Source organism: Ooceraea biroi, chromosome 1 (genome assembly GCF_003672135.1).
Source record: "Ooceraea biroi isolate clonal line C1 chromosome 1, Obir_v5.4, whole genome shotgun sequence".
Taxonomy (NCBI): Eukaryota; Metazoa; Arthropoda; class Insecta; order Hymenoptera; family Formicidae; genus Ooceraea; species Ooceraea biroi.
The window spans coordinates 1,068,197-1,094,852 of NC_039506.1; the positions used below are offsets into that span (position 1 = coordinate 1,068,197).

Below are 26,656 nucleotides of genomic sequence, written 5' to 3' on the forward strand. Positions count from 1 at the left end.
ATTTGAACACGCGGCAAATGCGATACTTAAATACATAAAAAATATTTCTTGTATTATATAATATATAATAGTTTTCGTATAGAGAATATTTTAAAATCCATCTTCTAATATCTGAAATTTTGAAAGTGTGTTCTATTATAAAAGAATTAACGTTGGAAACGTATATAAGAAAACCTAGATACAAAATAATATCTTCAAAATTATAAAATGATAAACTGGCATGAAGAAAAATAAAACGATTTCAATAACAATTTCAGTTTCGGCATTGACAAATTAATAATATCAATACACAACATAATGACTGTCACTTTCAATGTTTCGTACGAGGCCGTCAGAATTGGAGTCTTCCGCATTGAACCGAGCGCAAGAGGAATCGATCAGTTTTGCACGAGCGATCGCGCTCGAAATGTCTTAAACGATCGAGTGAAAGCAGAGTCCGTTTACGATCGCATCCTCGTCCCAGGTCTAGTTTCGCGCGATCTCCTCGCCGACTTCTATGTTCCATTCGAATAGCACGAGTTTCCTACTTTCTCGGATTATTTCGCTAATTTTATCGCACTGTTGTCCGGATAATTGACGCTCGTGCTTGCACTCGTCAGGAGAAAATGGAGGCCAAAGACATTTCGATTTAATGGATTAATTCAAGTCGTGCCTGTACTAGCGAGAAATGAATCGCGGCGAAAACGAGGTTCTTAGATTGCACGAGAATTTTTCCCTCTCATTTGTAAAATTTACACTTAAAACGTCGCAAATCAAAGATACCATTAACATTTGCCACATTTAAAATCTTTAATAACAAATGTAATAACAAATAATAACAATTAATAACAAATTATAGTGATTTAGGGACTAATAGTCTAGCTAGGTAGACTATTAGTCCCTATCCCGCGATCTTTCGTCTTAACGCTTTGATGTACATTCCGGCACCATCAATCACGCATAATCGTATGATCGATCGTCAGCAACAGTAGCAGCAGAGTCATTGACGAGCTCAGTGAATACCCACGACAGGTTGTCGAGGATTCGTGCAATCGGGTCACCCAGATCCAATAATCGAGAGATACCGAACTAAGCTTTCTCCAAGAGGTCCTGTGTATAATACCTCTACACGCATACCTGTGCAACGCACACGCTGCTCACCTCACACTCACGATACCCCGGCATTGATGGACGGCCAATGAACGCGGAAGAATTTTCGACTCCTTTGACTTGACAGAGGTCGAGGTTGGCGATCGGCGGATCTCGCCGAGATCACTGTGGACGATCTGTGCGACGAGCGTGTGGATCCACGGCGGTGAACCCGTGAGAACCCGTCGCGCTTTCCCGCGCGGATATTTTTCCGGCTCGCCGGCAGAAAATTCCCGCGCGCATCTTCCTCTGTCGGCGGTAAAGTACGCCGAGAGAGGACTCGTTCGCCATTGATCGCCGCGGCAGATAGCCCGGAAAGTAATGTCCGCCGGAATGTAACGTCGGTTTTGCACTGCCGGCGATCAATAAGGGATGAAAGCGCGAAACGACGTAGGGGACCAGAAGAACTAATTTTAGATAAATAAAACAGAACGTTATCTGATTTCAACGAGAAACGTAAGAAAGAATGAAACGAGAGGTGCCATCAAAAATAAACGTGATGAATTCTCGAATCGATTATTGTTCATATCTTTCCAATATCGTGTTTTGATGGAATTAATCGACGATGCGATTCTTTAAAGTTCAATCCTTCTTATCCTTCTCTTCGCATAAAAGACTTCGAGTATTACTCTTCGCGTAAAAGACCCTTTTAATGTGTCCTCATCAGAATAGCTTCGCCGTGACAATGGCGATGCAAGAATCTTAACGAGATCCGCGAATGAAAAGCGGCAGGGGAAAATGGATTTTTCTGGACGCGTCGCAACTGACAGCTCTCGTCGTAATCGTATCCGCGCGCTGTTGCTTAAGAATGATTATCGCCCGCGGCACGCTTTTGTTCATCATCGGAGACGTCAATTGGAAAACTGTACATGAAAACGGAACACCCGCAACGAAAGTGATTTCCGCATACCATGTGCAGAACGAAACGAAAGAATCGCATCAGCCACGTAACGCGTCGGGTGTAACATTCTCACCACGTAATTCATATACATGTGCAACCGTAATATTATACGTTAAAGCGACAGAACGTCGTTATCGCGAGTCGATCGACTCTGAATCAAGGTAAATCTGCACACGAAGCTGTGTGTGTGTGTGTGTGTTTAACCTTACGCTTGACGTTGCACTTAATGGAATGATTTATGCTTCTGGATTGCGTTAATAATTAAGAGCATTGTATGCGTGTAATCTACGGTCATTTCTACGTTATAAATTCCTACTACGAAGACAGAAATATATTAGTACGTATATTTAATGTTTTTTTTTAGAATGTCTATAATCTGCCATTCTGCACCGTTTGCTACGAGTTTCGCTCAGAATTGATAAAACGAGTGATTTGGTTAATTTATTCCGGAATATGCATTTCAATTATAAAATATACATTTAAACACAAAATAAATCAAACGGCATTATTTAATATGCAAATGCATAGATCGTTTAATACGATTTCCGATATATATTTAACTTAATTAGCATAATCCACCGGCATTTAATGAAATTAGCATAATTATGGTACATTTTGTCGGCATCACATAAATTGACCGGATATTTCGTAGTTTTGGGTTAACAAGCGCAGAGATTAATAATCACATCTACTTGTCCTGCCTGCCTGGTGTAACACTTCACTTTAACGGAACGTACTAAAAATCAGAGCGACACGGACGGACCATATATGCACGAAATCATTGCCGTAACTTATGTCGAAATGATCGTTCAGCAATTCCAGTTATTCCCACCGTTATAATTTATCTTTATGTGAACGAGACAGCTTCGATAATGGACTGATAAGTAACCCCAAATAGAAACCAATTCCTATCTCGTGTTCTCTCGCGGTTTCAATCCATCAACGTCCGAAGTTATTGCCAAAACTCGTCATACAAGATTTGGGAGTATTCGGTGACCCCCGAACTAGGATATCAGAACGCGGAGTCTGAAATATTCAAGAATCCGCGTGCTTCCGCCGCCTGATTGGGATTTAAATGAGCGGCGATTAGTCCGCATGACACGTCGTACGACGGGCCTGAATGGGCTAACAAGGCCGCGCTGGGAATGGGACAGAACGGGGGCGAATTGGTAACTGGGTCAGCAGTGCCTTCGTGAACTTGCGTTTAAAGCAACCGGCAGCTCGACGCCGCTCATTCTGGTCTTTCTCGCCCGTTGCTCGTCTCGCCCATCTTGGGTACCGCCGCTCCCCGCCGAAGATCTCCCCGGCGATGTTACCTTCAGCTTCCTTCGACGCCACGTCCCCGTTCCTTCGTCCCGTACGTCCCGAGCCTGTGTGACTGACTGTAACGGGATTCCACTGTGGGTACACGCATGCAGTGGATACACGCTCGTCGTCTCGTACGGGCGACGCGTACATATGCGCGCGTGTTCACGCGCGGTACTCCTTCTCAAGAAGGAAGAGACACGCGGGTTCAGGGCAACGTTCCCCCATCAATTTTTCATGACTCGCGATCACCGTGAAAGGTGCGCAGCATCTCTCCACCTTCCGTGGAATTTCGACAGATTTTCGAGTGCAGAGGCGAGGCAGAAGCGAGGAGGCGAGGAGAATATGTTCTTCTTCTTGCTCTCGTTAACGATATCATTTTGCTTCTGTCTCGCTTAACGTTGTTATACACGTATATTAATTGAACATGTGTGATTTCATATATGTTACATCAGACGTGCGATTAAATGTTGACCTAATTGAACGACTAAAACGTCGTCCATAATTTCTGGTATTTAAATTTATTATAGGTAATTGAAATGTTGAAATGTAGCACAGATTACATATGCATGAACTGCGAATCGGTATTTTTATAAATTATAATACTGATTGAAATGTTGACCTTTCGCCTCTTGCAAAACTTAAAATTAAATTAATAAACTTGTTTATATTTATGCATCCTATTATTGCGTTTTTCCCATATTTACAAGTATAAGCATTACAAAAGGAGTGTTAATCTATTGTATAAAATATCCCTTGGAATAAATATCTCGGATAACCTTTTGTATCTACTCTTCATAATTGCTAAAATATCAATCATTGTGTTCGTCGAATCATAAATTAATCTATAATTTAAAATAACATAAATGTGTGTGTGTGTGTGTGTAACGCCAATATTATTTACCATAAGATCATTTTTCATAAAATGCGTACAGAATAGCATTCATCTTGAGGATCATAGTGTAGAAGTATGTGTATATGTGATCGTAACAAATTTAATATGACAATTTCATCAATATGACATCATATGACTTATTAGTTTTCAATACAGTGAATAATGTATATCTCACAAACAGCAATTATTTATTTTGCATTATAGTACTCAATGATATAATTAAATTTTTTAGAAAGAGACTGTTGTATATAACTTTTCTCTAATAATACTATATATATGATCTTATATATGATATATATAATTAAATGTATTATTAGATGCCTACAGATTCTCGAAAATATATAGTTACCAGTGAGATTATCTCACCTCGTGAGATAAAGTTGATTAGGGAAATCCGCGGCGAGAATGTATCATTTCTTAACGGCTTCCAGTTTTTCTGGCGTACGTGCGAAAGGCTGATATTCTGGTACCGTTACGAAGGACAAATATGTACGTCGATCTGGTAACCAGATCTGAAAAGTTACGACTACCGAATGATCGTATCGTATACTGAATCTACAAAGGAGCGAACTTTGAGTGCCAATTAATGCAAATCAATATTAATTCTTTACTCAATATTTTAAAAAAGCGAATAATAAAATAGATATACTGCATCATCCAATGGATGAAATAGATATCTTGCATCAAAGCAATATTCTCTCTCATTTTATATTTAAATTTATTTACATAAAAATGAAAAAGATAAATATTTGTTATTGAAATATATTGAATTATCTTTTTATTAATTTATATTAATGCGGCATATATTAATGCATAATATAATAGAGAATGTTCGTAATACATATATTCCAAGAAAAGTTATTTTGTAAGTTATATCCACTTTTATAATACTTGTATAAGCGCATATTTTCTTGCGTCACCTTTTACACCTGATAGTCAGGTTTAAAACTAAAGGGTACCTTAAGACCGTCGTTGAGCTGGTGCCAAGGGCCGCTTTTATAAATAAATGAACGTTCACTTAAAGTAGAGCTATCTTTAGGCTTGAGAAACATTTTATAATTTAACACTTTAGTTAATCCTTTGATACGACTGACATAAATCTTTTGAGAAAAAATGTTTGTCTTAAATAATTAATATATTAATATTTTTTATTACAGATGGCTGCTGAGAAAGGTTTCTGTCTGTTATTCATGTTGCTTACTCTGACATGCACCTTTTCTTACTCCTGGACACCTCAGAATGAAGGTAATTACTTAATTGATATTATTTCCACATATATTATATATTATTAAAAAAATATTTTAAAAAATATATGAAACAACACAATAAACTTAAAATAATGAGCATGTAAGTAGGTAATAGTTGCTATTATTTTTCAAGTACATTCATTTTCATATAATAAATATGTCTCCCACATTATTAAAAAATAATGGATGCATGAGAAATGCGGAAACAAGGTAAACTCGGATTTCTACTTTTACAAATTGTTCTTCCTACCTTAATATGCATGCCACGGAGTGCACTGTTCGTACCGCAAAATGATACGTTCAAGTCGGCAGTCATTACTGACACCAAATTCTACTTTCCATATTTCTTTAAGGAAAAATCAACAAAAAGAGGTGGAGTCAAAGAGGAAGCTTTTCGCAGTATGCCATTTATTCCGACCGCGCGCTGAGGGCACGGACGAGGTGAAATTCGATTTTCTGCCGAGCTGCGCGAATATCGATGTCCCTCGCGCGCGCATACACATACATGCACCATACACACACATGCAACACACACACACACTTACATATACATATGCCGCTTTCGGTCCCTTCCGGCGAGCGTGAGAAGAAGGTCAAGGGTCGCTGTCGACGGAAAGGTGTGTTAAAGTGTTTCATGTTTTAGCGAGCCGCGTTTTATGGATTTTTACGAATTTGCCAACACGGCAAATATTGACACCAAATTCTACTTAATCTTTCGCGTCTCCCCTCGAAAGTCGCGGGAGAGTTATTTCCGCTTGCGTAAAGCAAATGAAAATTTTAAGATACACGTTTGAAAGCAGCACACGTTCCGGGCAATATCGTTCCGGATATATAGGCATCCCAGAATTTCCGGATGTTACTTCAGTCATAGAGATGCGTATTTATGAATAGTAAATATGAAAATATGACGGTCATTTTAATGATATCCCCAAGTTATTTAACATGATTAATAAAAGACGAATTAATAAATCAAGCTTCATAATGCGTAAGCAGATTACACAAAATTTTGCTTGCTTGTTAAGTTTAATTAACCACTTCAATATTAATACGACTTTTGTCGAACGATGGCGTCATACAAGACTTTTCAGGGAAAAAATTGATCCCAAACTTTTTATGAAATTTTTACACAGCCAGTGGTTGTAAAATATTTTGTGCAATGAATTGACAACAGATCTAAAAATATCTGTCGAGTGTGTCACGTACAAAATTGTGTCAACGTCGCAAGTCTAAAAATGCTGTTCTCTCTCAACTCGATATTCTCGAAATTATTATTGCAAGCCAAGTCAGTGCATACCGAACGTGTGAGTGCATTTGAATACTTATTAGCGTATGTGACGGCTTTGCCCTATATATTGGAAACTCACCTTTCTCCACTTTCGCGGGTTGATTTGTGTCAAGAGAGTTAGCGACGCGCGCGACATTCGCCGTAATATGTACAGCTTTGCAATAGTGTATCATATAGCACTTTTCTCAGCGACACCTATTATTCTACACCTTCAATGCATTTGTTATATTGAACAATTATATGATATCTATTGAAAGAACTTTCTCTGAATATGCTACCACGTACAAATTATCATGTACTTTACCAAGATAAAACCATGGACAAACGTACTTTATCAAGAAAACTTTTTTGAATTTACTTAAATAATTAATATACAATCCAAGTAAAAACTTATTATTAATATGTATCAATGTATACGCGTATGATGGTTTCTTGGTCGGATGCAAAACTTGCAACGGATAATGTAACAGTTTATATTTTTGCTTACTAATGAGAGTCTACATAATTATTTTGTACATGTTAAAGTAATATAAGATGCAGACTAATGAATCTCCTTAATAATAGCAACTTTCAGATGATGTTCACATTATTCTTGCTCTTTTTGCCTTACTTATTTCAGAGTGCACCTTGTACTCTGCCAACGCAAAGAAATATGCGTGCCGTGGGAAATGCATACATAGGCAGAAAGTTTGCAGCGAGTTAATTATCGCTGCTACTTATTATCTAAAGTACATCTCACTCGTTATGACACTGCATTTAAGTCAATAAGAAGCTAGCAAAATCACAATAAATTACATCATCATTTTTATCATGACACCCTAATGTCATAACAAGAATTCTCTATTCTCAATCTTCACAATTATCGATCGAGATCAATAAACTGAACTACAACCTACTCGAGTTTTCGAGCATGCAGAATATAGTCTATATAATCTAAAAATTTACGCGAAATGTACACACCGAAATCGCTCGTGGCGCAACATGATGCTTCCGATTTAACTCGCATCAATAACTCTCAGAGTTCGCTGCAGAGCTTGCGGGAATTGTACATCTTTGATGTAGAGTTTCCCGTTTTAAGCGGTGCTTTATTATGCATGAAAATCGACAATGAGCCATGAATGCTCGCGTGTTACTTCACGCGACTCGCGTTAATTAATCAGACATCACGCATTTTGTACTTTCATAAAGATTGCACAGATTGTCATACGGACTGTGGCGTGTCTTATGTGCCTCTACAATAGACGTAATAACGTTTCCACACACACACACACACACACACACACAGAGGCAAATTACATAGCGAACTCATATTTCGCGGGACTGTGCATGATCCTTTGGTTAATCTAAATTGCAAATTGTCCACTCTTTTTTTCCACGCTGCGTAGAAAAGAAAGTTAAGTAATCGCGCTCGCGGTAGAAAACGTACAAACCTTTTTACGCACCAGCGTATTTTCGTTTCAAAGCTCTCCAAGCGATGAGTTTAATTCTCGAAGTCCCTGTTGAGTTGAAGGAACTCAAACTTCATCATTCTATCTATAATCGAATGTAATCTTGTTCTGACAATACAAATAATATTACAAATTTCGTTATTTTTTATTTTAGAATGATTATTCTATATGCTTTTATTTTATACATATTTCTCTCTCTTACGTAACAACGCGGGAGTTTAAAAGGAGTATCAAGACGCCTAAAAGACGTCCGAAAATCAGGATGTCTTCCAGATGACTCTAAGCAAGTTTTAGACATTTGTATTCCCCGAGCACGCGCTATTAGAAACGATGAGCGAATGCAGCATATTGATGGTGATAAATACGACATGGATCGGTAAGATGGGAGAGTCCACACATAGCAAAAATCTGGAACGTCGGCCGCGAGAATCCAGACAGGCATTGCGGACGGATCGCGGAGTAGGTCATCATATATCGGCAGCGTGCAAGCGTGTAGAAGGCACGTGCGGCGTGGAGCCTACATGCTTGCTCGTCTATGCTTTGGCCAGCTAAGCATAACCGGAAAAGATAGCCGCATATGTGCAAACACAACACACGCGCAAATGGGCGTACATCTTAATCAATGTTTCCCCGCCGCATCCCGATATTAACTCAATATCGACGGGGTACATTTTCTCTCGCGTGCGGGAGAAGGAAATGAGCAAGAGGATGCATGTCGTCAGAGTATCAGGGACATTAGCGAAAGAAGCTATAAAGATAATTTGTGGAAGCGATATAACTTTCCTTTCGTTCTTTTCTCTTTTAAACAAATCAATGTCCATGTAAACTCCCGTTTGTGTTTCACTCGCTTCCCTGCCTCGTTGCTCAACGTTCTTGATTGTATCTTGATTGTAACATCGCTGGTGGAAACGTTGCAAGATAAATGACGTCCGTATATTTTCGGTCGATGCGCTGAACGGTTATTTAACGTTCCCTCTATGAGCATACGGTAACCAATATCGATCTCGTAATAAATCATCGATCTGATTTCTTTACAAGGATAAACTGAAGATTTGGGACAGCAGTTTCGAGCTACGTGAATGCTATACTTTTCCACAACCCAAATACCAAACGGAGCGATCTTCGGGAGCCTCCTCCTCGCGTCATGCGACATGACGTCCAGAATGATAATAATAATGATTCGTTCTATAATCGTTTATAAAAGTCCCCCTTTTTTATATTTATTTGGAAATTCTCTGGCCCTGTGTATGTAAACTCTGTGATCGCATTTCAAAAAGTATCGTGTATGCATCTCTTTACACGAAATACTCTATTTCGTCCCTGATCTAATTCTTTCTCAAGCTTCAAGGGGCAAATTCCTTGATTCCGCCTCGAAAGTTTTATTTTACGTTTTTTTAAATTAGACTGTTTATATTCAATAATGTAAAGACCTAGTTATTAATAAAGTCATATTAAAATAATTTGTAGTTAAGATCGGAATAGCCTCATGCACATTGCAACATTAAAGTCACAAGGTTAAAATAATTTCATTCCAATCTCTACTCATAATTTTAGATCGTACAACAAATAGTTCTCAGGTATTTCCTAGACTTTCACATGTTTTTTTAATTTCTCCGCTTATTACTGCAATTCGAATAGAATAAAGGCGCAAGCATTAAAAGGAAAATTATGTATCCTCGAATAATCTTTCACTCTGTTTATTTTCCAGGTAGAAAGCTGTTCGGCGGCTATACGATAGTACCGAAGGCGTGTCGGCCGTTGATGCCATCGCGCGTCAAGTCGAGCGAGCCAGCGATATGCATGTTCAATTACGAATGCACGCGACGCAACGGCGAGGTCGTCGGCGCCTGTATGGACGGCTTCCTCTTTGGTGCGTGCTGTCAACTGCCACCCAAGAGCTCAATGAACGGCAATGACGAGTCTCCCGGCAACCAGGAGCTCTTCCACCTGCACCAGATCGACCATGTGCCCGATATACCAATCCTGTTGAATCCGAACGGTACGCCGGTCGGCATGTCGGTCCCGCCGACAGACGAGATCATGAACACCGACAAACCGAGTATTTCGAATCGTCCGAACGGCGGCGAGACGACATATACGAAGCTATCCAGTTCGAATCAAGCTTCTGCGTCACCGTTGCCGTCACCTGACGTCGCAAACAATGCCGAGAAGACACAACTACCCCAGCAAGCGGACGTCAGCCACTTGGCTGATAACTTCCCGGCACTCTTGGGTCAGCAAGACATTATTGACGATCTGAGGCTACCGGGATTATTGACTCATTCGGAGTCCAATAACTATATCCACGACCATCAGGACACGTCTGCAGTGAATCCAGTCACCACGTTGTTGAGCCCCGATCAGATTCTGCAGATAGCGGATCCGGTAGATCAGCTGCCGGCGTTGTTCTCCCACGGACTCGGCAACAATCACAGCGATCCCGAGACGATACTGCTGAACGAGAACGGTACGATGCTCGAGGAAACGAACAACCCAGACGAGATTTTCCGACCTTCCACCGAAACAACGATCAGTGAGAGAATCACGCAGGGTGGTAGCACGTCGGATATCTGGATCAAGTTCCCGGAGCAATCTGCGTCGTCCACGATGGAGTTAACATCCACATCGCAAGCTCCTAAATCAACACCGGCCGTGATAACGAAGATGCCGATGGTGACTCAGATGTATGCCAACACGCAAAAGCTTACGAGCGATCTGTCTAGCACGCAACTCATGACAAACACCTTCCAGAAAGTGAACACGATCGAGAAGAAGACTTCCACGCAAGTAACGAATTCGATAAAGCCCGAGGTTACCACGCCAATGAGCACCACCAGCGAGAAAGACGAGCTAGTAAGAGTACCGACCATCATGTATGATTTGCCATCAGGAGGCAACAAGAAAAAGGATGACGTTCTCGACAAGGAGGAGATTGCCATCAATCACATAATCTCCATCTTGAACGACACGACGCCGAAATCAGAAGTTTCGGTGACTCTACCGGTTCCTAATTCGTCGCCGGTTCAGGCCTGGGTGAGCATTGACGAGACCTCGAAGCCATCCCATCACGTGAAGGTTGGCTCTTCGAGTTATCGGCCGACTACGCCTGCGACCTCGACTTTCCCTTATACTTTCTACAAGCCTAGCTCTCTTCACAGGCCCTCCTCGACGTATTACAATTACGAGCTCGTTCCTACCGAAACGACCTACACGTCACAGCACTCGACCTTGAGCAACTCTTACGCATCGCGACCATCTACGCAGACGACATATTCTGGCGCTTCTAGCAGCAGTAGCAGCAGCAGTTTTGGCAGCTACTCCGACAGTCGGCCTACAACGAATCCACCAGCACCGACAGTGATAGTTCTTGGTCCACTCGGAACAGAGTTTACGCAAAAGACAACTCAGAAACCTATCACAAGAAAGCCCGGCGCGACTATCAGGCCTACATCAAGTCCAAGTAAAACCACTCCCATCAGACCTATCAGCACAAAAAAACCAGGCGTGTCCACCACCATAACGCACAATGTCAGCACCGTTATCTCCAGTGTGGCTACTAACAACGTGGTGTCCACCAGTTACATCAGCGTCAATCTGAAAGACGGTACCAGTGCGAAACCGATAATCGGTCCAGTGAGCACCGAGGCGATCGCACCGGGAACCGGAAGCACAAAGGAGCGACCGAGCACGAAGAAGCCCGTAGTCTGGACGACGATCTCCTCGTGGTCCGACAAGCCGACGTTCAATCTGAAGCCGTCGACATCCAATATTAATTGGTTGTTTAAGGACACCATAAACGACGATGCCGAGAACACGAAAAGCACTACCAGCACTGTACCCTGCGACGATGAGACCGCAGCGCCAGACGATCTCATCAACTTCCCACCGGTGCGGAATCCGAATCTCAACATCTCCGTGCCGATCTCGCAGCAGGAGAAACCGACGATCGTCGAGACGTTCAACAACACCGGATATCCGGATATCGAACTGATTAGCGAGAACGACATCCCTACGCCCACGTTCATCGAAGACGCCGTACTGACGAACAAAGTGGACGCTTTCGTCAACAAGCTCGTCGAGTCGCTGCAGGGTAACTTCCAGGTAACGACGCGATAACTTGTTTGCCCACGAAAGTTTTTCGCCGTTTGACAGTGTTCCGGATTGCTTTAGGTTTTACGCAAATGCAACTTAACTTTGAAACTCTTTGAACGTCACGAGCAATCTCTCTCTTCTGATAAATGCAGATAACTAAAGTCTCATCATTGCTACATACAGCAAACTGGAGAGCTTTACAAATTTTTATTTCTTATGAAAGTTCTTATATCTTTTGCTTTGAAATTTTTAGTCGTTGCAATACTGTTGCATCAATTATCTATTTACGTAAAAATTAAGAACAATCAAAATGTGATAACACAAGATGAAGCAGGAAAAATTGGAGTAAATCTAAATAGAATATTTAGCGAATAATATAAATAGAAAAGAGGTGCAAAATTAATGAACATTCTATTTTTATCATTTTTCCTTTTCTTTCTACAGAACCTAAAAGATGTGGTCTACAGTCAAAATAGTACCACAGCGACTTCAACAGCTCCTTCAGCAACTCCTTCTACCGTGACGAGAAGACCAATCAGCGGGAACACCACGACGAGAAGACCAACGCGAAAACCCACGACCAGACCATCATCGTTATCGACGACGACGAAGAGGCCATCAGCGACCACGAAAAGACCCACTAGACCCACTCAAAAACCACTATCGTCTGAGAAGCCAACGCGTCCCACCAAAGTGACTACTGCGAAACCTAAACCGAGCACCCTGCAGAATGTCACGACAAAGAGACCTCAGATAACAACGAAACGCCCGAAACCGACCAGAAAAACCACAATTACACCGTCCAGCAGCACGGAGGCTTCGTTGCAAGAGCAGAGTCTAACTTTGACGAACGCGACTGAGAACAGCAGTGCAGATACGAGTGCCGAGCCAAATTTTCGGACTCGTAAGTGAGCGATCGACAAGTTTCAAATTCCCATAAAAATTCCTACGATTAAATCCAAATATTAAATCAAAATTTGTATTACTATGATTTATCACTACAATTAATATCGTAGTTAATATGGAGTATAGAAATGATTTTTTGCGCCGACAGATTGCGGCGTGAGACCCCTGATGTCAAGAGCGGGAAAGATAGTCGGCGGAAAGGGCGCACAATTTGGCGAGTGGCCATGGCAGGTATTGGTCCGCGAGGCGACCTGGCTCGGCCTCTTTACGAAGAACAAATGTGGAGGTGTACTTATCACCGATAAGTACGTTATAACAGCGGCCCATTGTCAACCAGGGTAAGTTATATATATAAATTTATAAAAGTTCCCCCACAAAAATTGAAAACACGATAAATAGAAGGATTATATATTCAAAAGATAACAATGTCCATCCCTTACTTTCACGTATCGTGGATTAATTAAATATCCAAAGTCCAATCTTAGCAAATTAGTAGTATTTAATTTATATTTAATTTATACTTTAACTTTTACTAGCCACAGAAGAATTTGTACTAACGTTAATCGTAAAAACGCGAACGTAACATCGCACATCATCCTGTTATTTGCAGTTTCCTGGCTTCGTTGGTCGCGGTGTTTGGCGAGTTTGACATTTCGGGTGAGCTGGAGTCGAAGCGCAGCGTAACCAAGAACGTTCGCCGCGTCATCGTGAACCGCGGCTACGATCCTGCGACATTCGAGAATGACTTGGCGCTCCTGGAGCTGGAATCACCAGTGCAATTCGACGAGCACATCGTGCCGATCTGCATGCCGGAGGAAGGTATCGACTTCACCGGTCGCATGGCGACGGTCACCGGCTGGGGCCGACTTAAATACAGTGAGTATCGATCCCACGCGCTCAATTTTATATTGTAAGTCACGAATATCGGTGTATGGGATTCACGCGATAAAAATTTCCCACAAGACTAGAAAGTACAAAATGGAACAGGGTTACCGTGACGAGAACGGAGTAACTACTTTCACGATGACTCTCGCGTGGCCTCCTACGCGCCCGAATTCGGCTTTGCTTCTGACTTTCTTTTCGCACGTTGATCTGTCGCCTCAAGCTCAAAGCTAACGGTATCGTTATGTTCGACAGATGGTGGCGTGCCGTCGGTGCTGCAAGAGGTCCAGGTGCCCATAATGGAGAACGCGGTGTGCCAGGAGATGTTCCAAACGGCCGGCCACTCGAAATTGATTTTGGAAAGCTTCCTCTGCGCTGGATACGCCAACGGCCAGAAGGATTCTTGCGAGGTAATCCGCAGAATGACTTTGCTTCCCGTTGTACTCCATTAGCTTATTGCCTGTACTAGCTATTAGCGGTACCGCTTTGATCTTCTCGGTAAATAACACGATGATTACTCTACTGGCTATATGGAGTGTGAAAATCGCATATTAGTATTACAGGTATTACTCACTTGTCAACTACCGCTATTATCTTATTGCGAGTCTTCTCATTCTTCGGCAACGTTTGCCAATAAAAAGCACGTTTTAATTTTCATATTGCTATATGAATTAGACACGAAAAACTCATATCCACATAATTGCCCATTTAAAATATGTTTTAAGATCTAGTTGTCTTGCTTGCTCTCACTTTGTGGATTCCATTTCTTTAGAGAAAAGGCTCTAATATTTCGGCAATTACTTCTTTCAATTCGTCGCCGATGCGACAGTGAATATCTCCACCTTCCGTCCCATGACGTTAATCCCGAAAACAGGTTTGAGACAAACAATATAGACAGCCGTATTAACAATCTTCCTCAGGGCGACAGCGGTGGACCGCTGGTGATGGAGCGACCGGACGGCAGATGGTTCCTGGTCGGGACCGTTTCTCACGGCATCAAATGTGCGGCTCCGTATCTACCGGGTGTATACATGAGGACGACCTACTTCAAGCCCTGGCTGCACAGCATCACCGGAGTCTGAGAGATTGGGCGATCGCCATCACGTTTTCACCGTGGTGACGTGAACGGCACCCGGTGCCATTCTGTATAAATGTACAAAGGAAGCCTAATTTATTTCTCCGTCGGGATAGAGCGCGTACGAAACTCAATTAAGTAACACCCCCGCGGCAATAACACATTGGACACGCGAACGTCAGGATGACTGTCCCGATTTTTAAATAATCGACGAGACAGCCCGCTTCCACGCATCCATTACTTCGTGTTTTCCATTAGTGCAATGGGAGATACATCTTGCACAAACAGCGACTTACACTTGACGAGCTTCAAGTAGTCAGATGGAAAAAAAGAGAGGAGCGCGCCGACTCGGTTCGCGAGTTATTTAAATTTCGAAATGGAATTCCGCGGAGCAGTCCATGGCGTTGCGTCTCGGCGCACGACCAGCGCCCGACAATGCATTTATGCGTATCAATGTTTAAACTCAGCTTTACGTGTATGTGTGTGTATGTAGTCGCGCAGGAGCCATTTTTGCAGCGAGTTTAGAGACGATCAGAAATTCTGAACTGTAGTAACTTTTGAAACTGTAGCATTGTTCATTTATTCGATATTCCTCGTACGAAGAATCGGAGAAACGGATGCGGATTATTCATGATTCACGTCGATGCTCAATATAACATTGACCATACAGTTCCTTTTATTAAATCGAAGCCAGTTTATTTCTAACACAAGATGCCTTCGTCGAGAGAAAAATCCTTTAACTTCATTATAACAATTTAATGTAATAAGTCAATTAATTATAATTAACAATCTTTTGTATTTATGAGAATCTCGTTATATTAGGAATATGCGTGTGAATTTTAGAATACATTTTATTTATACATGTAATAAATTTCATGTTCTTCTCCGTCCGTTTTGCGAGTATTCGAGTTGGCATCGCGACATGTATAGACATAAGCATTTAAAGACGAGTCTATTATTTATTTCGTTGTTAGATATTATTTATTGAATACATTTTTATACGATGACAGCGTATGGCTATTTTATTCTCCACCAACACCCCGCGCGAAAAAATAAAAAACACCGTCGACGATCTTGACGTCACGGCGCAATTCATACCGCCTCAATCTTCGGGATAATCTTTCCATTAAAAATAGCGGCAAATGCTTTCCAAGTCGATCGAACTTTTAATATCCTCATCGTCATTACTTATGAATAACGTCATTGTGCCGATAACATCGTCACTCGCTTTTCATAATTCTTCCTGTCGTGCTTCCTATTGTTCGACACATGTTTATATTGAAAGGTCACGGTACCGATAAAAATCTTGAAACGGTAGCGCATAAAGCACAGAGCACTTGCCTACGCATAGTAATTTCCATAATACTCGTATTATCTGTAGCGAGAACTTGAAGTCACTTCAAAGTTTAAATATCGTTTTGTATCACTAGATTCGATTCCTCTTTATTGAAAGCAAAACGAAATGTTAATTCAACTTTACTCTAAAACAGTTGGGTTTCGTATTATTTTTTTTACCATTAATCATGATTTTGAAATCATTAAATACCTGTTACATTTTAGATTGATCTTAAAGCAACCTTATGTCGTGTATTACAAATATTGTTTTAACCTTATGTTTGTGCAAATAAAAGGAGATAATGATAGTATGGAGTCTAGGTGATAGAAGAAATGAAATATGTGCTATAGATTAAGATCTTCGAATGTGAATTCTGTTAAGCGTAGCCATGCGTGAAGTACCTGCGGCTATTCCATCTAGCATGGAATAAACTCTTTGTACAGTTACGCGTTTATCAGTATTGCATTACGGCTGCTATTAGTTCTCCTTTCTGAATCCCGTAAAACAAAAAATTACGCTTATATGGACAGCAAAATGCGTGTATTAATTGTGCATAATTGCATGTAAAATCAATATACAGAAAGTAAATGTCAATCGCATACGCTTGAGGAAAATTGATAGAACTCCGAACAACAAGAAATAAACGAGCTCTGTTTATGTAAATAAAATAACAATTTTTCATGAAGCAATTTACGAAACAGGCAATTAATCTTAACTCGCACCGGAAGATATTGTTTGGTACATAAAAACTGAATTCACCCAGACGAGAAAGGATTACGTCATGCAATTACATGAATCGGTTAAACCGCTTTCGAGAGCATGAAAATTTAATTCTCTGCAAATGTTCATGGGTAGTCGATGAGTATTTCCGGCCAGCAGAGAAAGGGTGCGTGACTGCTTCGGATGGACCATTAAGTGGCATATCGACTCACTCCGATGGAAAACAAATTTCACGTCAGCGATAGAGATCATCAAACGTATCTCAGCTGGATAAATCATTCCAGTGCGCTCGTACGCGCGCTATTTTACGCCGCAATACAATGCACTTTCCACGGTGGACGAAGTTTCTCGGAAGTGCAGAATCTGTTAAACGGCAACACGCAAAGTCGAAGTAACGTTCAAAGCTACGCTGAGGAACATCGAGGCGCGGGGAAAAAGCAAGGTAATTTAATGGTGCGTGAGTACACGTGTACGATGCGACTCAATGCGTACGTGAAGGTGCATATGTGCGCCTTGTGTACTTACCTGTGTGCCTTGGCATTTCCTTGCACAGGTAGTAGTTGCACCATGCACGGACGATAAATGCATTTGTCACACCGTGTGTTCGTTGGAAGAATCTGCGCACGTCTGTCCACTCGTTTTCCACCTCCGCGAAAATGTCCACTGAATGCCCTTTTCAGGAAAAAAAGAATTACGATACCGTTATTAGATTTCAAGGTTAATTAATAGTTAAAAAAAATATTAAAGCTGAAGCATCAGAAGCTGTGGAAGAGAACAATGCGCAAAATAATTTTTCATATGGCGAGATCAACTCAAAGTGGCTCAGCAATGAAAGAAAATGTGAGAAATCTAGCACAATTACATTTTCGAGTAACTTATGTCGACAATCTTTCTTACAAATTTGAGGAACTTTTTTACAGATCTGAGAAACTGAGAAGAAGAAAACGTAAAATAAAACAAATGAAGCAATGTTTATTCATCAAAAGTTAAATACTTTGACAGACTCTTCTTGCGTTTCTCAAGATAAAAGTGTTCTTACAGAAGAAACCTTAACAGAAAAGTTGTATATTGTCATTCCTTATTCAAGAAATCAGATAAAAACATAAAAATACTTGAAAACTAATCGTCCGAATATTTCCCAACAAATCTCAAATCATTTCGCGTTTAGATGCCGCGTTTAGTAAAAAATTCAAATTTGGCCGATCGATAAACGTATTAATTCGATCAGAAAGGATTGAACAATGGCAGTTCGTTCTTGCTTCATAACTACCCAGTAAACCCAATGAACGTGGGAAAGTAACGCGGGAGGGTGTTCGCGCGGGGTGCGCAAGTATATGGAGCAGGAGCGACCGCCCGGCGGGCACATCAGGATACCTTGGATCAATACATCCAAGAGAGAACGAGACCGGTGGCGGTGTAAGGAGCGCGACAAGGACCAAGCTAGAAACGAGCAAGGTAAACCCGACAAACGACAACGACGTGTCCTGGAACACGGGGATACGGCCGCTCGTCTTCGTGATTTTCGGGAACACGTGCCTGAGGTAAATATAATGAGAAGCACGAAAGTCGGGGTATCCCACGACACGGACGACTCTTCTCAAAGTTAGGCTTGTACGAGCGGAGAACGTGATTATGTCTGACCTTTCGCAGACAGATTGCTCGCTCTTACTCGCGAGGTACGTTTTGAGTTTCCTGAACTCGTCTGTTGACAAAGCCGGTGTCCCGAGGAGCGCGATTATGTCGTAATCTGCAGGAGAATTGAAGCCGTAGTCCGAGAAAAATTGTGCGAAACCGTGTGATTCCGACGCGACGCAGTCGCAGTTTTTCTTTTATTCGACGTGCTCTTTGACGCTCTTAACTTTTTCCTTTTATAGAACTCAAAAAAATCTGCACAAGCAACAAAGTCAAGCGGGATTGTTTTTCCTTTTTTTTTGTTAAATGCCTACACGAACTCTTTTAGATGAAAAGAGGATTATTCATTATACGTCCCACTCGATCATGCATGATTATCAGTGCTTCACGTGTCATTCGTCAGCGTGAGTAGTTGCAAGTGGTTCGGGACGAAGCCTCGTTCGAGTAGCTCCCTCGGCCTGCTATCTCGGGTCGCTCGATAGACGCGAGAGGAAGCCGAAGATCTGAATGAACAAAATGTCACGTAGGTCGTGATCGGGTGGCGCGAAAAAAAAAAGGGTAGAAAAGGAAGACGGGCCGGTGATTGTGGCGCATGCGCCACCCTGTATATGCGCCCGTGTGATGGCAACCGGAACGACGTAGAAGTATAGATTGCCGAAGCGAACGCGGCACGGACTCAGTCCTCCAGCGAACTCCGCGTTGAGGACTTGTTGATCCTGTGAACCTACTCATCAGGAGATAGTCGATCCTGCCCGGCCAAGGTGCAAAGGCGCTTCAAGCAAGTTGAGCCAGGGCGCGCAAAAATATTGTAAGTTATCATTTAAATTTAATAATAGAAAAAATATAAACGTTCAAAGTACCATGATTTCATGAGCAATATCTCACGGACATTGTTTTGTTACAATATTCCGTATTTTTTTAAGGACATCCTTAACGATGTCGTTTCGACACAAACTTTTCATGAATGAAATAATCACTGTAATAATAACGTACTTTAAAAAATCAGCGTTAAATTAATTAATTTGTAGAAACGTTAAGTTAAAATTGAATTTCAATTATGCTTGGATACTTCTATGACCCAATTAGTTTGACTGAGAAAATAACCTGAGAAATTTTAGATTAACTTAAGATTATATAAATTTATTAAGATTATGAAATTTATATATTATTAATTATTATCTTCTCTACTGACGATCCCTATTTCAAAAATACGTACTAAATGCAACAAAGAAATTTTGCAAAAAAAAGATTAGAATAACAAGTACTATCGATCATTTACTCGAGGTTATTGCTAGCACTGACCCAATGTAACTCATATCATACACTGAGCTACCATAAATTACAATTATCCTTGACCGGAATATGAAAGCAGTTCGTTACATTTTTCGATTTTTTACAAATACATCTTAGCATGTATTGCTAAATGCAAGTATGCAACTTTTCAATGTATGATATGATACGCAGAATGCTTCTTCATTTCTTACTATATCATGATTAAATTTTTAAGTGTTCAAATTAAATAATTGACTGCTTTCAGACCACAATCTAATAATATTAATCACTTCATTAATGCTGCGATAGATTACAATCGTACATCTGAACCGCAGTATTCGCTAGCAGTAAATCATAGGTTCAAGTAATAACTATGGCATTGATCAATTGCATGAAGACATTGCCCTTATCACTTCTACATTATGAAATCGTATTGGTAATCGCAAGAAGATTGCATCACCAAAAGTAGTAAAAGTATTGCATTACCGGCATTCGTACGATAAGGCATCGTATAAAACGGGTTCGATGCTAACGGCTAGCTGCGTCTTACGGATCACTGCTTGTAACAAAACAGTCAGGATAAACAACACGGAAATAAAATATGTTTGCAAGAGAGATATGGCAGAGAGGGAAAGAAGACCATGCAAAATTTCGTTGAAATTCAAACGGTAACGAATTCCTTCTCGTTCGGTTTTGTAATTCAAATGTTCTGTTTTTTTAAGCCCGTAGATGGATCTTAGCAAACCACTGTGCGAGTGCGATCCAGTCTCGTACAGAAGGTCTTAAGTAGATTTCATATATCTTCAAATCAAAAACAAATAACGTAGAAAACGATATGATTTTTCATTCAAAATCCCGAGAGGCTATCATATCATACCGAGAGGTATTCATAGTCCATTCTTATAACGAAATAGTCTTAAATATATTTTTTAGATACTAATACAGCTACATATTTGATTGGCTAACAAATATCTTAAGATATCATATTTAAAACGAATTTAATCTTAAGAATAGAGTATGAATACCGTCCTAAAATAATCCAACAAATCAAGAAAAATTTTTAAAATGATATGTTAATAAACGCCATAAAATAAGTTTCACATTCGGGAAGCTTTCTCTAAAACACTCTTCAAACATAAAGGCTCATCTTCTGCGTAATTTCAGTATTTGCACAATAATATGTAATGGTCTAAGATTCATTTTTTGATAACACTGCATATGTCTGCTAATACCATGAATCTTTTTGATAAATCCAATCTAAACGTGCCACGCAATTTTGCATAAACACCCTCTCCCGCGAATGATTGCAGAGCGCCGATCAGTGTATCTCCAGCAACATGAAGGCCTGTACGGCGATAACGCTGGTACTTGTGGCGAACACGGCGTACATCGGTGTCGAAGCTTGGGGTGGTCTTTTCAACCGCTTCAGCCCTGAGATGTTATCCAATCTCGGCTACGGCGGTCACGGTGGATATATAAATCGTCCTGGGCTATTACAGGTATTCAGAAAATGTAGATGATAGCTAGACTAACATATTGAATAGATAGAAAAGCAATGTCCTTTTGACATGTTTAAAAGGTAACATTTCGTTAACGTTTCCTTCACATTTATAATTTATGCACCGTCTTAAATCTTCACATTATACGGACATATATTATTATGCATAAATTTCAAGTGCTCTCTGGATATATTTTAGATGTCAAAGATAAAGATTCAAAGATACCTTTGAATCTTTCAAATACTCTCTTAAACATTCTTTTATTCTTTTGGATATCTTGCACCAATAATGGAAATCTGGATGTCAAAGATAAAAATCTAGAAAATATCTCACATTTTTCAAACGTATTTTATATATCAAAGATGAAAGCTCAAGAACTCTTGAATTTTTTAAATACACTTTCAAGGTGTATTTAAATGCCTCTTGAATCTTTTATCATTTAGTTTAATTAGCAACATTATGCCGCAGTATAGGTCACGCACGATCGATACTTCATTTTAGAGTCGCGTGCACTTGCACTTGCATAACCGCAAGAAGAATTCTCCGGTGACTCCGTTTATTCCGCTTTTCTTCGGTATTCCACGCGAATTGCGATCCGAAGATTGAACAAAATCACCCTCGCAACGCGACGTGTGCGGAATTACCGCGGCTATAAAAACTTTTACTGCGTTTCAACCTCATGATAGAGAGAGAGCTACGATCCATTGATTGTTCAATATCTGCGCACTATTAAATTTGCAACTCCGTTTTAGATAATATTTTTCATTAATTAAACACTCTAAAATAAAATTAAACACTCTATGATTAACATTCTTGCTTATGAAGGAAAATGAACATGCGAAATAATCTAAACAAGATTACGTAACAAATCTCTGAGTAAATCAAAACCATTATCGTTTGATTTGTATTTGACCCGCGGAAGAAAAATTCCATCACGCGATAAACATTTGATAGTAAAAAATTGATGATTTAAGTAAACAGGAATTAATGAGAAGATAATAATGCTACTTTTTGGAAATTGCGATGTTTCCTCGGAAATTGCGACAGTTTAATCTGCATTTCATAAGATATTTTTATTACACTTCTTCGAGCTTAATCTTACTATGATATGGAATAATTTTCAATCAACATATTATGAACTTTCCTTTAACTAGACACTTATAAATATTTCTATATATCGATATTTAATTAGCATTAATTACAAGCGTGAAAAACAATTTTATTTTAAATTATTATATTCTATTTATGATATCGCTTTTCGATTTTTATTTGCAATTATAAAGAAATGTATCTTAAATAAAGCAGGAAGGATATGGCGGCATATATGGGGAAGCAGCTGAACCCACAGAAGAACCCTGCTACGAGAGGAAATGCGTATACAATGATCATTGTTGCCCAGGTGCTATTTGCGTAAACGTCGATGGAGGTAAATACGAAAAGATAATCATAATACAATTTCTGATAATCGAAAATTGGAAATTTAAAATTAATTGAAAATAATATGATCTTTCTCTCTCTCTTTCCCTTTCTTTTTTTCCATTGTATAATCAATAAGAAGATAATCGTGATGTTCCAGTTGTCGGAACATGCGTCTACGACTTCGGCATGAAACAAGGTGAGCTCTGCAGGAGGGATAGCGATTGCGAAACCGGCTTGATGTGCGCCGAGATGCCTGGTCGCGAAACGAAATCGTGTCAACCGCCGACGACTTCGAACAAGTTATACAGTGCGTTGACTTGCGTATCTTATTCTCGAAAAATGCAACTCTGAGAGTAGATCGGAAGAAAAACAATTTATCGTGACAAATAATGTGCTTGTTGCAGACGAGGAGTGCACTATGTCAAGCGAGTGTGACATCAGTCGTGGACTGTGCTGTCAACTACAAAGACGACACCGACAAACTCCTAGAAAGGTAACAATTCGATCAACTTGCAAAATGTGCCGATAATAGTTTAAAGGGATTTTATGGAGAGAACATTCTAAGACAAAAATTTTTGTACGAAATGTCGAGCTTATAATAGTTTTTAAATGAGGAGCGATTAAAGTTCTTTAATGACTAAATTTTAAAGCTAAATTTCATACGCTTAGATATGTTGAAATGTTATGCAGCATATTGTGTGTTATTTTAAATTTTAATTTTTATAAGTGTCTAATATTTAATTATACATATGCAATGTACAAATATGCTGTATATAAGAAAAATGAAATTTATAAAGTTACTATTGAGAATTTATATAGTAATTTTGATATTTTCAGAAAAATTCTCTCTCTCTCTCTCTCTCTCTCTCGAAATTTCAGCTCTGTCATTAGTGATCATTTTAACCGCTTTTCATCCAAAAACTATTATTACTTTTTTCAAAAGGGAGAAATATTCCAAGTAATAAAAAACATTTTCTTCGCGTGATATTTTCTATCACGTTGAGTCATCTGAGCGACTGCAAACATGATTCTTCGAAACTATTTTTAATATTATTTTTCAACTGTTCCTAACATCTCGACAATTCATCGACAGGTTTGCTCGTACTTCAAGGACCCGCTAGTATGCATCGGCCCGGTGGCGACAGATCAGATTAAGTCCGTAATCCAATACACCTCCGGCGAGAAACGAATCACCGGGCAGGGCAGCCGGTTATTCAAGAGGATGCCGTTCGCCTAAACGCCTGTTCGTCGTATCCTGACAGCGCGTGACGGAGGGGAAGTATATACAGTCTAGAATAAGTTACAAGAAAATCAAATTCTCCTTTAGTCGTTGTGAAGACACTTAGGTCTAAGCCGATCCAACATTATCTCAATCTCCTTCTTAGTCCTGACTCTCCTCCACGCCAACAATACATCGGGAAGTATGACGTGATAAGTGTGCGATGAAAACAAAAATAACTGTTACTCGGGGAGGTGCTATTTCGGGGTGGTGCTTCTTCCTCGAGGGTAGCGCGACTGAAAAAAAAACCTCTGACACATATCATAGTAACCCGTCTCATAGGTCTCTAGGGATAAAGGATACGCTAGCGTAGTCGTGATAAGGAAGAACGTGCGAAGAATAAGGATAAGAGCGCCGTTCACGACAAAGACGTTTCTTAATGATATAGGGGCATATAAAGTACATACAGAGCGTTTGAGAGAAGTATATCGTTAGAGACGGTTTATCTACAGATCTACCGGTTGAGCTTCTTTCCATAGTAAGAAATTAGCGAGTCACTTAATCGTTCACTTAATCGTGTTAAGACGTGATTATACTAACGATAAGATAAGTATGTTGGATGAGAATGTGATGAGAAGGTGCGCACAAATAAGAAAGTAGAGTCGTATAGTTATCGTCATAGTGTCAATATGTTGGCTACTCTATTCCGTTAATTAATTAACGATGCTCTTATTAAAAATACAGAACACATGCAGCCGGTTAACAAACTAATCTATCGAGAATCATGCAGCGATGCGCAGTGATTTCTAATAACTATTCATGCAATGTGTTGTATTCTGCAAACAAGATTTCTCTGTCAACGATATGAAAAACGCCGATACTGTGAACAATAATGTATCTCAAGTTACACGGTGCATCGAATCTGCGGTTTTAGCTGCACTTTCATGTACCTTCTTCACTTGATATTTTGCTGCATAGCGCAAATATTGTCGAGAGACGATATTTATTTCAAAATTTTTAAATAACGCTCGCGAAAATAACCGATTTATATGATTACACAAAAAGAACTATTTTCTAATGTATGAGAGCTCATATGTTAAAATAAACGTAATAACATCAAGTAATAAGTGATCAATTAATTGATATTATATATTCATGATATTAATTAATATCATGAATAATTCTAAAAGGTGTGCCAAAATTCTGAAATATCTTTCAGATGTACGTTGCATTCCTATGCAACGAGATCGTGACACATTTGACAAATAATACGATAAAGAAGGTGCAGCTAAAAAAAACAGAATTACCGTCAATATTATAAGTTGTGATACAGTTTTAGTTGAAAATCGAAAGAAGATTTTAACAAATCATAGAATGCCAGCAGTTTCGTAGGACGTGATGACATATATGCCTGCAGTGGCGGATTTGGAAAAATAATATCCAGATGAAATATTTTCAACAAAACCATATTTCCAATTGTAAAAGCACTTTCCATCTTATTGCCAAGAGATGAACATTCGAGATACAAACAATCATAAATTCACAGAATTATTTTCGGAATCGTTAATAGAAGCTGGAGTTCTTTTATAGATGGGACAAGAAATTGGTTTTTTATAAATCTACCACTGCACGTTCTGCTATCCATGATTTAAACGCACAGAAACACTTGTTTTCCTCCCATTTTACAAACAGCGGTTATCCGGCGAAAAAGTACACACTAATAATTTCCTTTTACAGTCTCATGGCGGAAAAGTGTTTTCTACAGGGGGAAGAGCTGAAAAAGGCGCAAGTAGCTTGTAATTCGATCGATGTTTCGAATACTCTTAATAGGAATCGTATTTAGACATTTACTCGACTATGTCGGATATGTCTATCCCTATTCTCCACCAGAAAGAACTTTACACACCATCGGTGTGTATATATATCGTAATATATTGTAGAGTTGTAAAACGAGAGACTTTAAGATGTGTGTAGCAGAGGGTTATTATACTGTAAACGATACATATCAAAGAGAAAGAAGTTTTGCTTCGCTAACTTATATTCAGAGGTATAGCGTTATACATATAAATATACACAATATATGCGCGATAAACGAAAGAAGAAAAGACATCTTAATGCTTAGTGGAAAATATAGATGTATGTATCGTTCGTTTATGGAAAGAAAGTATTGAATGAATAATGAACAAAAAAAAACAGACAAATTATTAAAAATCGCGGAAATCGCTCTGTTAAGTGTTACAATCGCGGAAATCGCTCTATCGAATAATAATATCGTGGAAATCGCTCCTTAATTGTATTAACGTTAATGAAATCGTAATACTAAATGTACAATATATGTTGTCTGTGGCTACCGTAAATATCACTCTATGGCAATTTGTTATGATATTAATCGTTA

At 39.6% G+C, this 26,656-nt stretch overlaps 3 protein-coding genes across 4 annotated transcripts; all 3 read left to right on the forward strand.

Annotated features, from left to right (window-relative positions):
- Positions 1–5,042: 5,042 nt before the first annotated feature.
- LOC105286745 (serine protease lint) lies at positions 5,043–16,173 on the forward strand. Its single transcript, XM_026972418.1, has 7 exons — positions 5,043–5,474; positions 9,918–12,310; positions 12,746–13,205; positions 13,356–13,545; positions 13,818–14,083; positions 14,345–14,499; positions 15,010–16,173. Exons 1-7 carry the CDS (start codon positions 5,387–5,389, stop codon positions 15,169–15,171), a joined length of 3,714 nt encoding a protein of 1,237 aa, XP_026828219.1. The 5' UTR covers positions 5,043–5,386; the 3' UTR covers positions 15,172–16,173.
- A 2,306-nt stretch (positions 16,174–18,479) lies between these two features.
- On the forward strand, positions 18,480–19,656 carry LOC105286744. Its single transcript, XM_011351901.2, has 2 exons — positions 18,480–18,761; positions 19,380–19,656. The coding sequence occupies exons 1-2, from the start codon at positions 18,555–18,557 to the stop codon at positions 19,500–19,502; spliced, it is 330 nt and encodes a 109-aa protein (XP_011350203.1). The 5' UTR covers positions 18,480–18,554; the 3' UTR covers positions 19,503–19,656.
- Positions 19,512–25,550, forward strand: LOC113561379 (ITG-like peptide). Of its 2 annotated transcripts, none has more exons than XM_026972431.1 (6): positions 19,512–19,660; positions 21,435–21,623; positions 22,929–23,049; positions 23,200–23,349; positions 23,447–23,535; positions 24,136–25,550. In XM_026972431.1, the coding sequence occupies exons 2-6, from the start codon at positions 21,462–21,464 to the stop codon at positions 24,277–24,279; spliced, it is 666 nt and encodes a 221-aa protein (XP_026828232.1). In that variant the 5' UTR covers positions 19,512–19,660; positions 21,435–21,461; the 3' UTR covers positions 24,280–25,550. The 2 variants fall into 2 exon arrangements, with proteins under 2 accessions (XP_026828232.1, XP_026828228.1); XM_026972427.1 differs by having other exon boundaries at positions 19,513–19,660; positions 22,926–23,049.
- The last annotated feature ends 1,106 nt before the right edge of the window (positions 25,551–26,656 follow it).

Excerpts from the sequence above, each read along its gene's own strand:
- LOC113561379 (XM_026972427.1), top strand. The coding sequence starts at position 21,462 with ATGAAGGCCTGTACGGCGATAACGCTGGTACTTGTGGCGAACACGGCG. Across the intron at positions 23,050-23,199 it reads TTGCGTAAACGTCGATGGAG|TTGTCGGAACATGCGTCTAC; the intron begins GTAAATACGAAA and ends GTGATGTTCCAG. Across the intron at positions 23,536-24,135 it reads ACCGACAAACTCCTAGAAAG|GTTTGCTCGTACTTCAAGGA; the intron begins GTAACAATTCGA and ends ATTCATCGACAG.
- LOC105286744 (XM_011351901.2), top strand. The coding sequence starts at position 18,555 with ATGGAGCAGGAGCGACCGCCCGGCGGGCACATCAGGATACCTTGGATC. Across the intron at positions 18,762-19,379 it reads TTCGGGAACACGTGCCTGAG|GTCGTGATCGGGTGGCGCGA; the intron begins GTAAATATAATG and ends AATGTCACGTAG.
- LOC105286745 (XM_026972418.1), top strand. The coding sequence starts at position 5,387 with ATGGCTGCTGAGAAAGGTTTCTGTCTGTTATTCATGTTGCTTACTCTG. Across the intron at positions 13,206-13,355 it reads CGAGCCAAATTTTCGGACTC|ATTGCGGCGTGAGACCCCTG; the intron begins GTAAGTGAGCGA and ends TTGCGCCGACAG. Across the intron at positions 13,546-13,817 it reads GCGGCCCATTGTCAACCAGG|TTTCCTGGCTTCGTTGGTCG; the intron begins GTAAGTTATATA and ends TGTTATTTGCAG.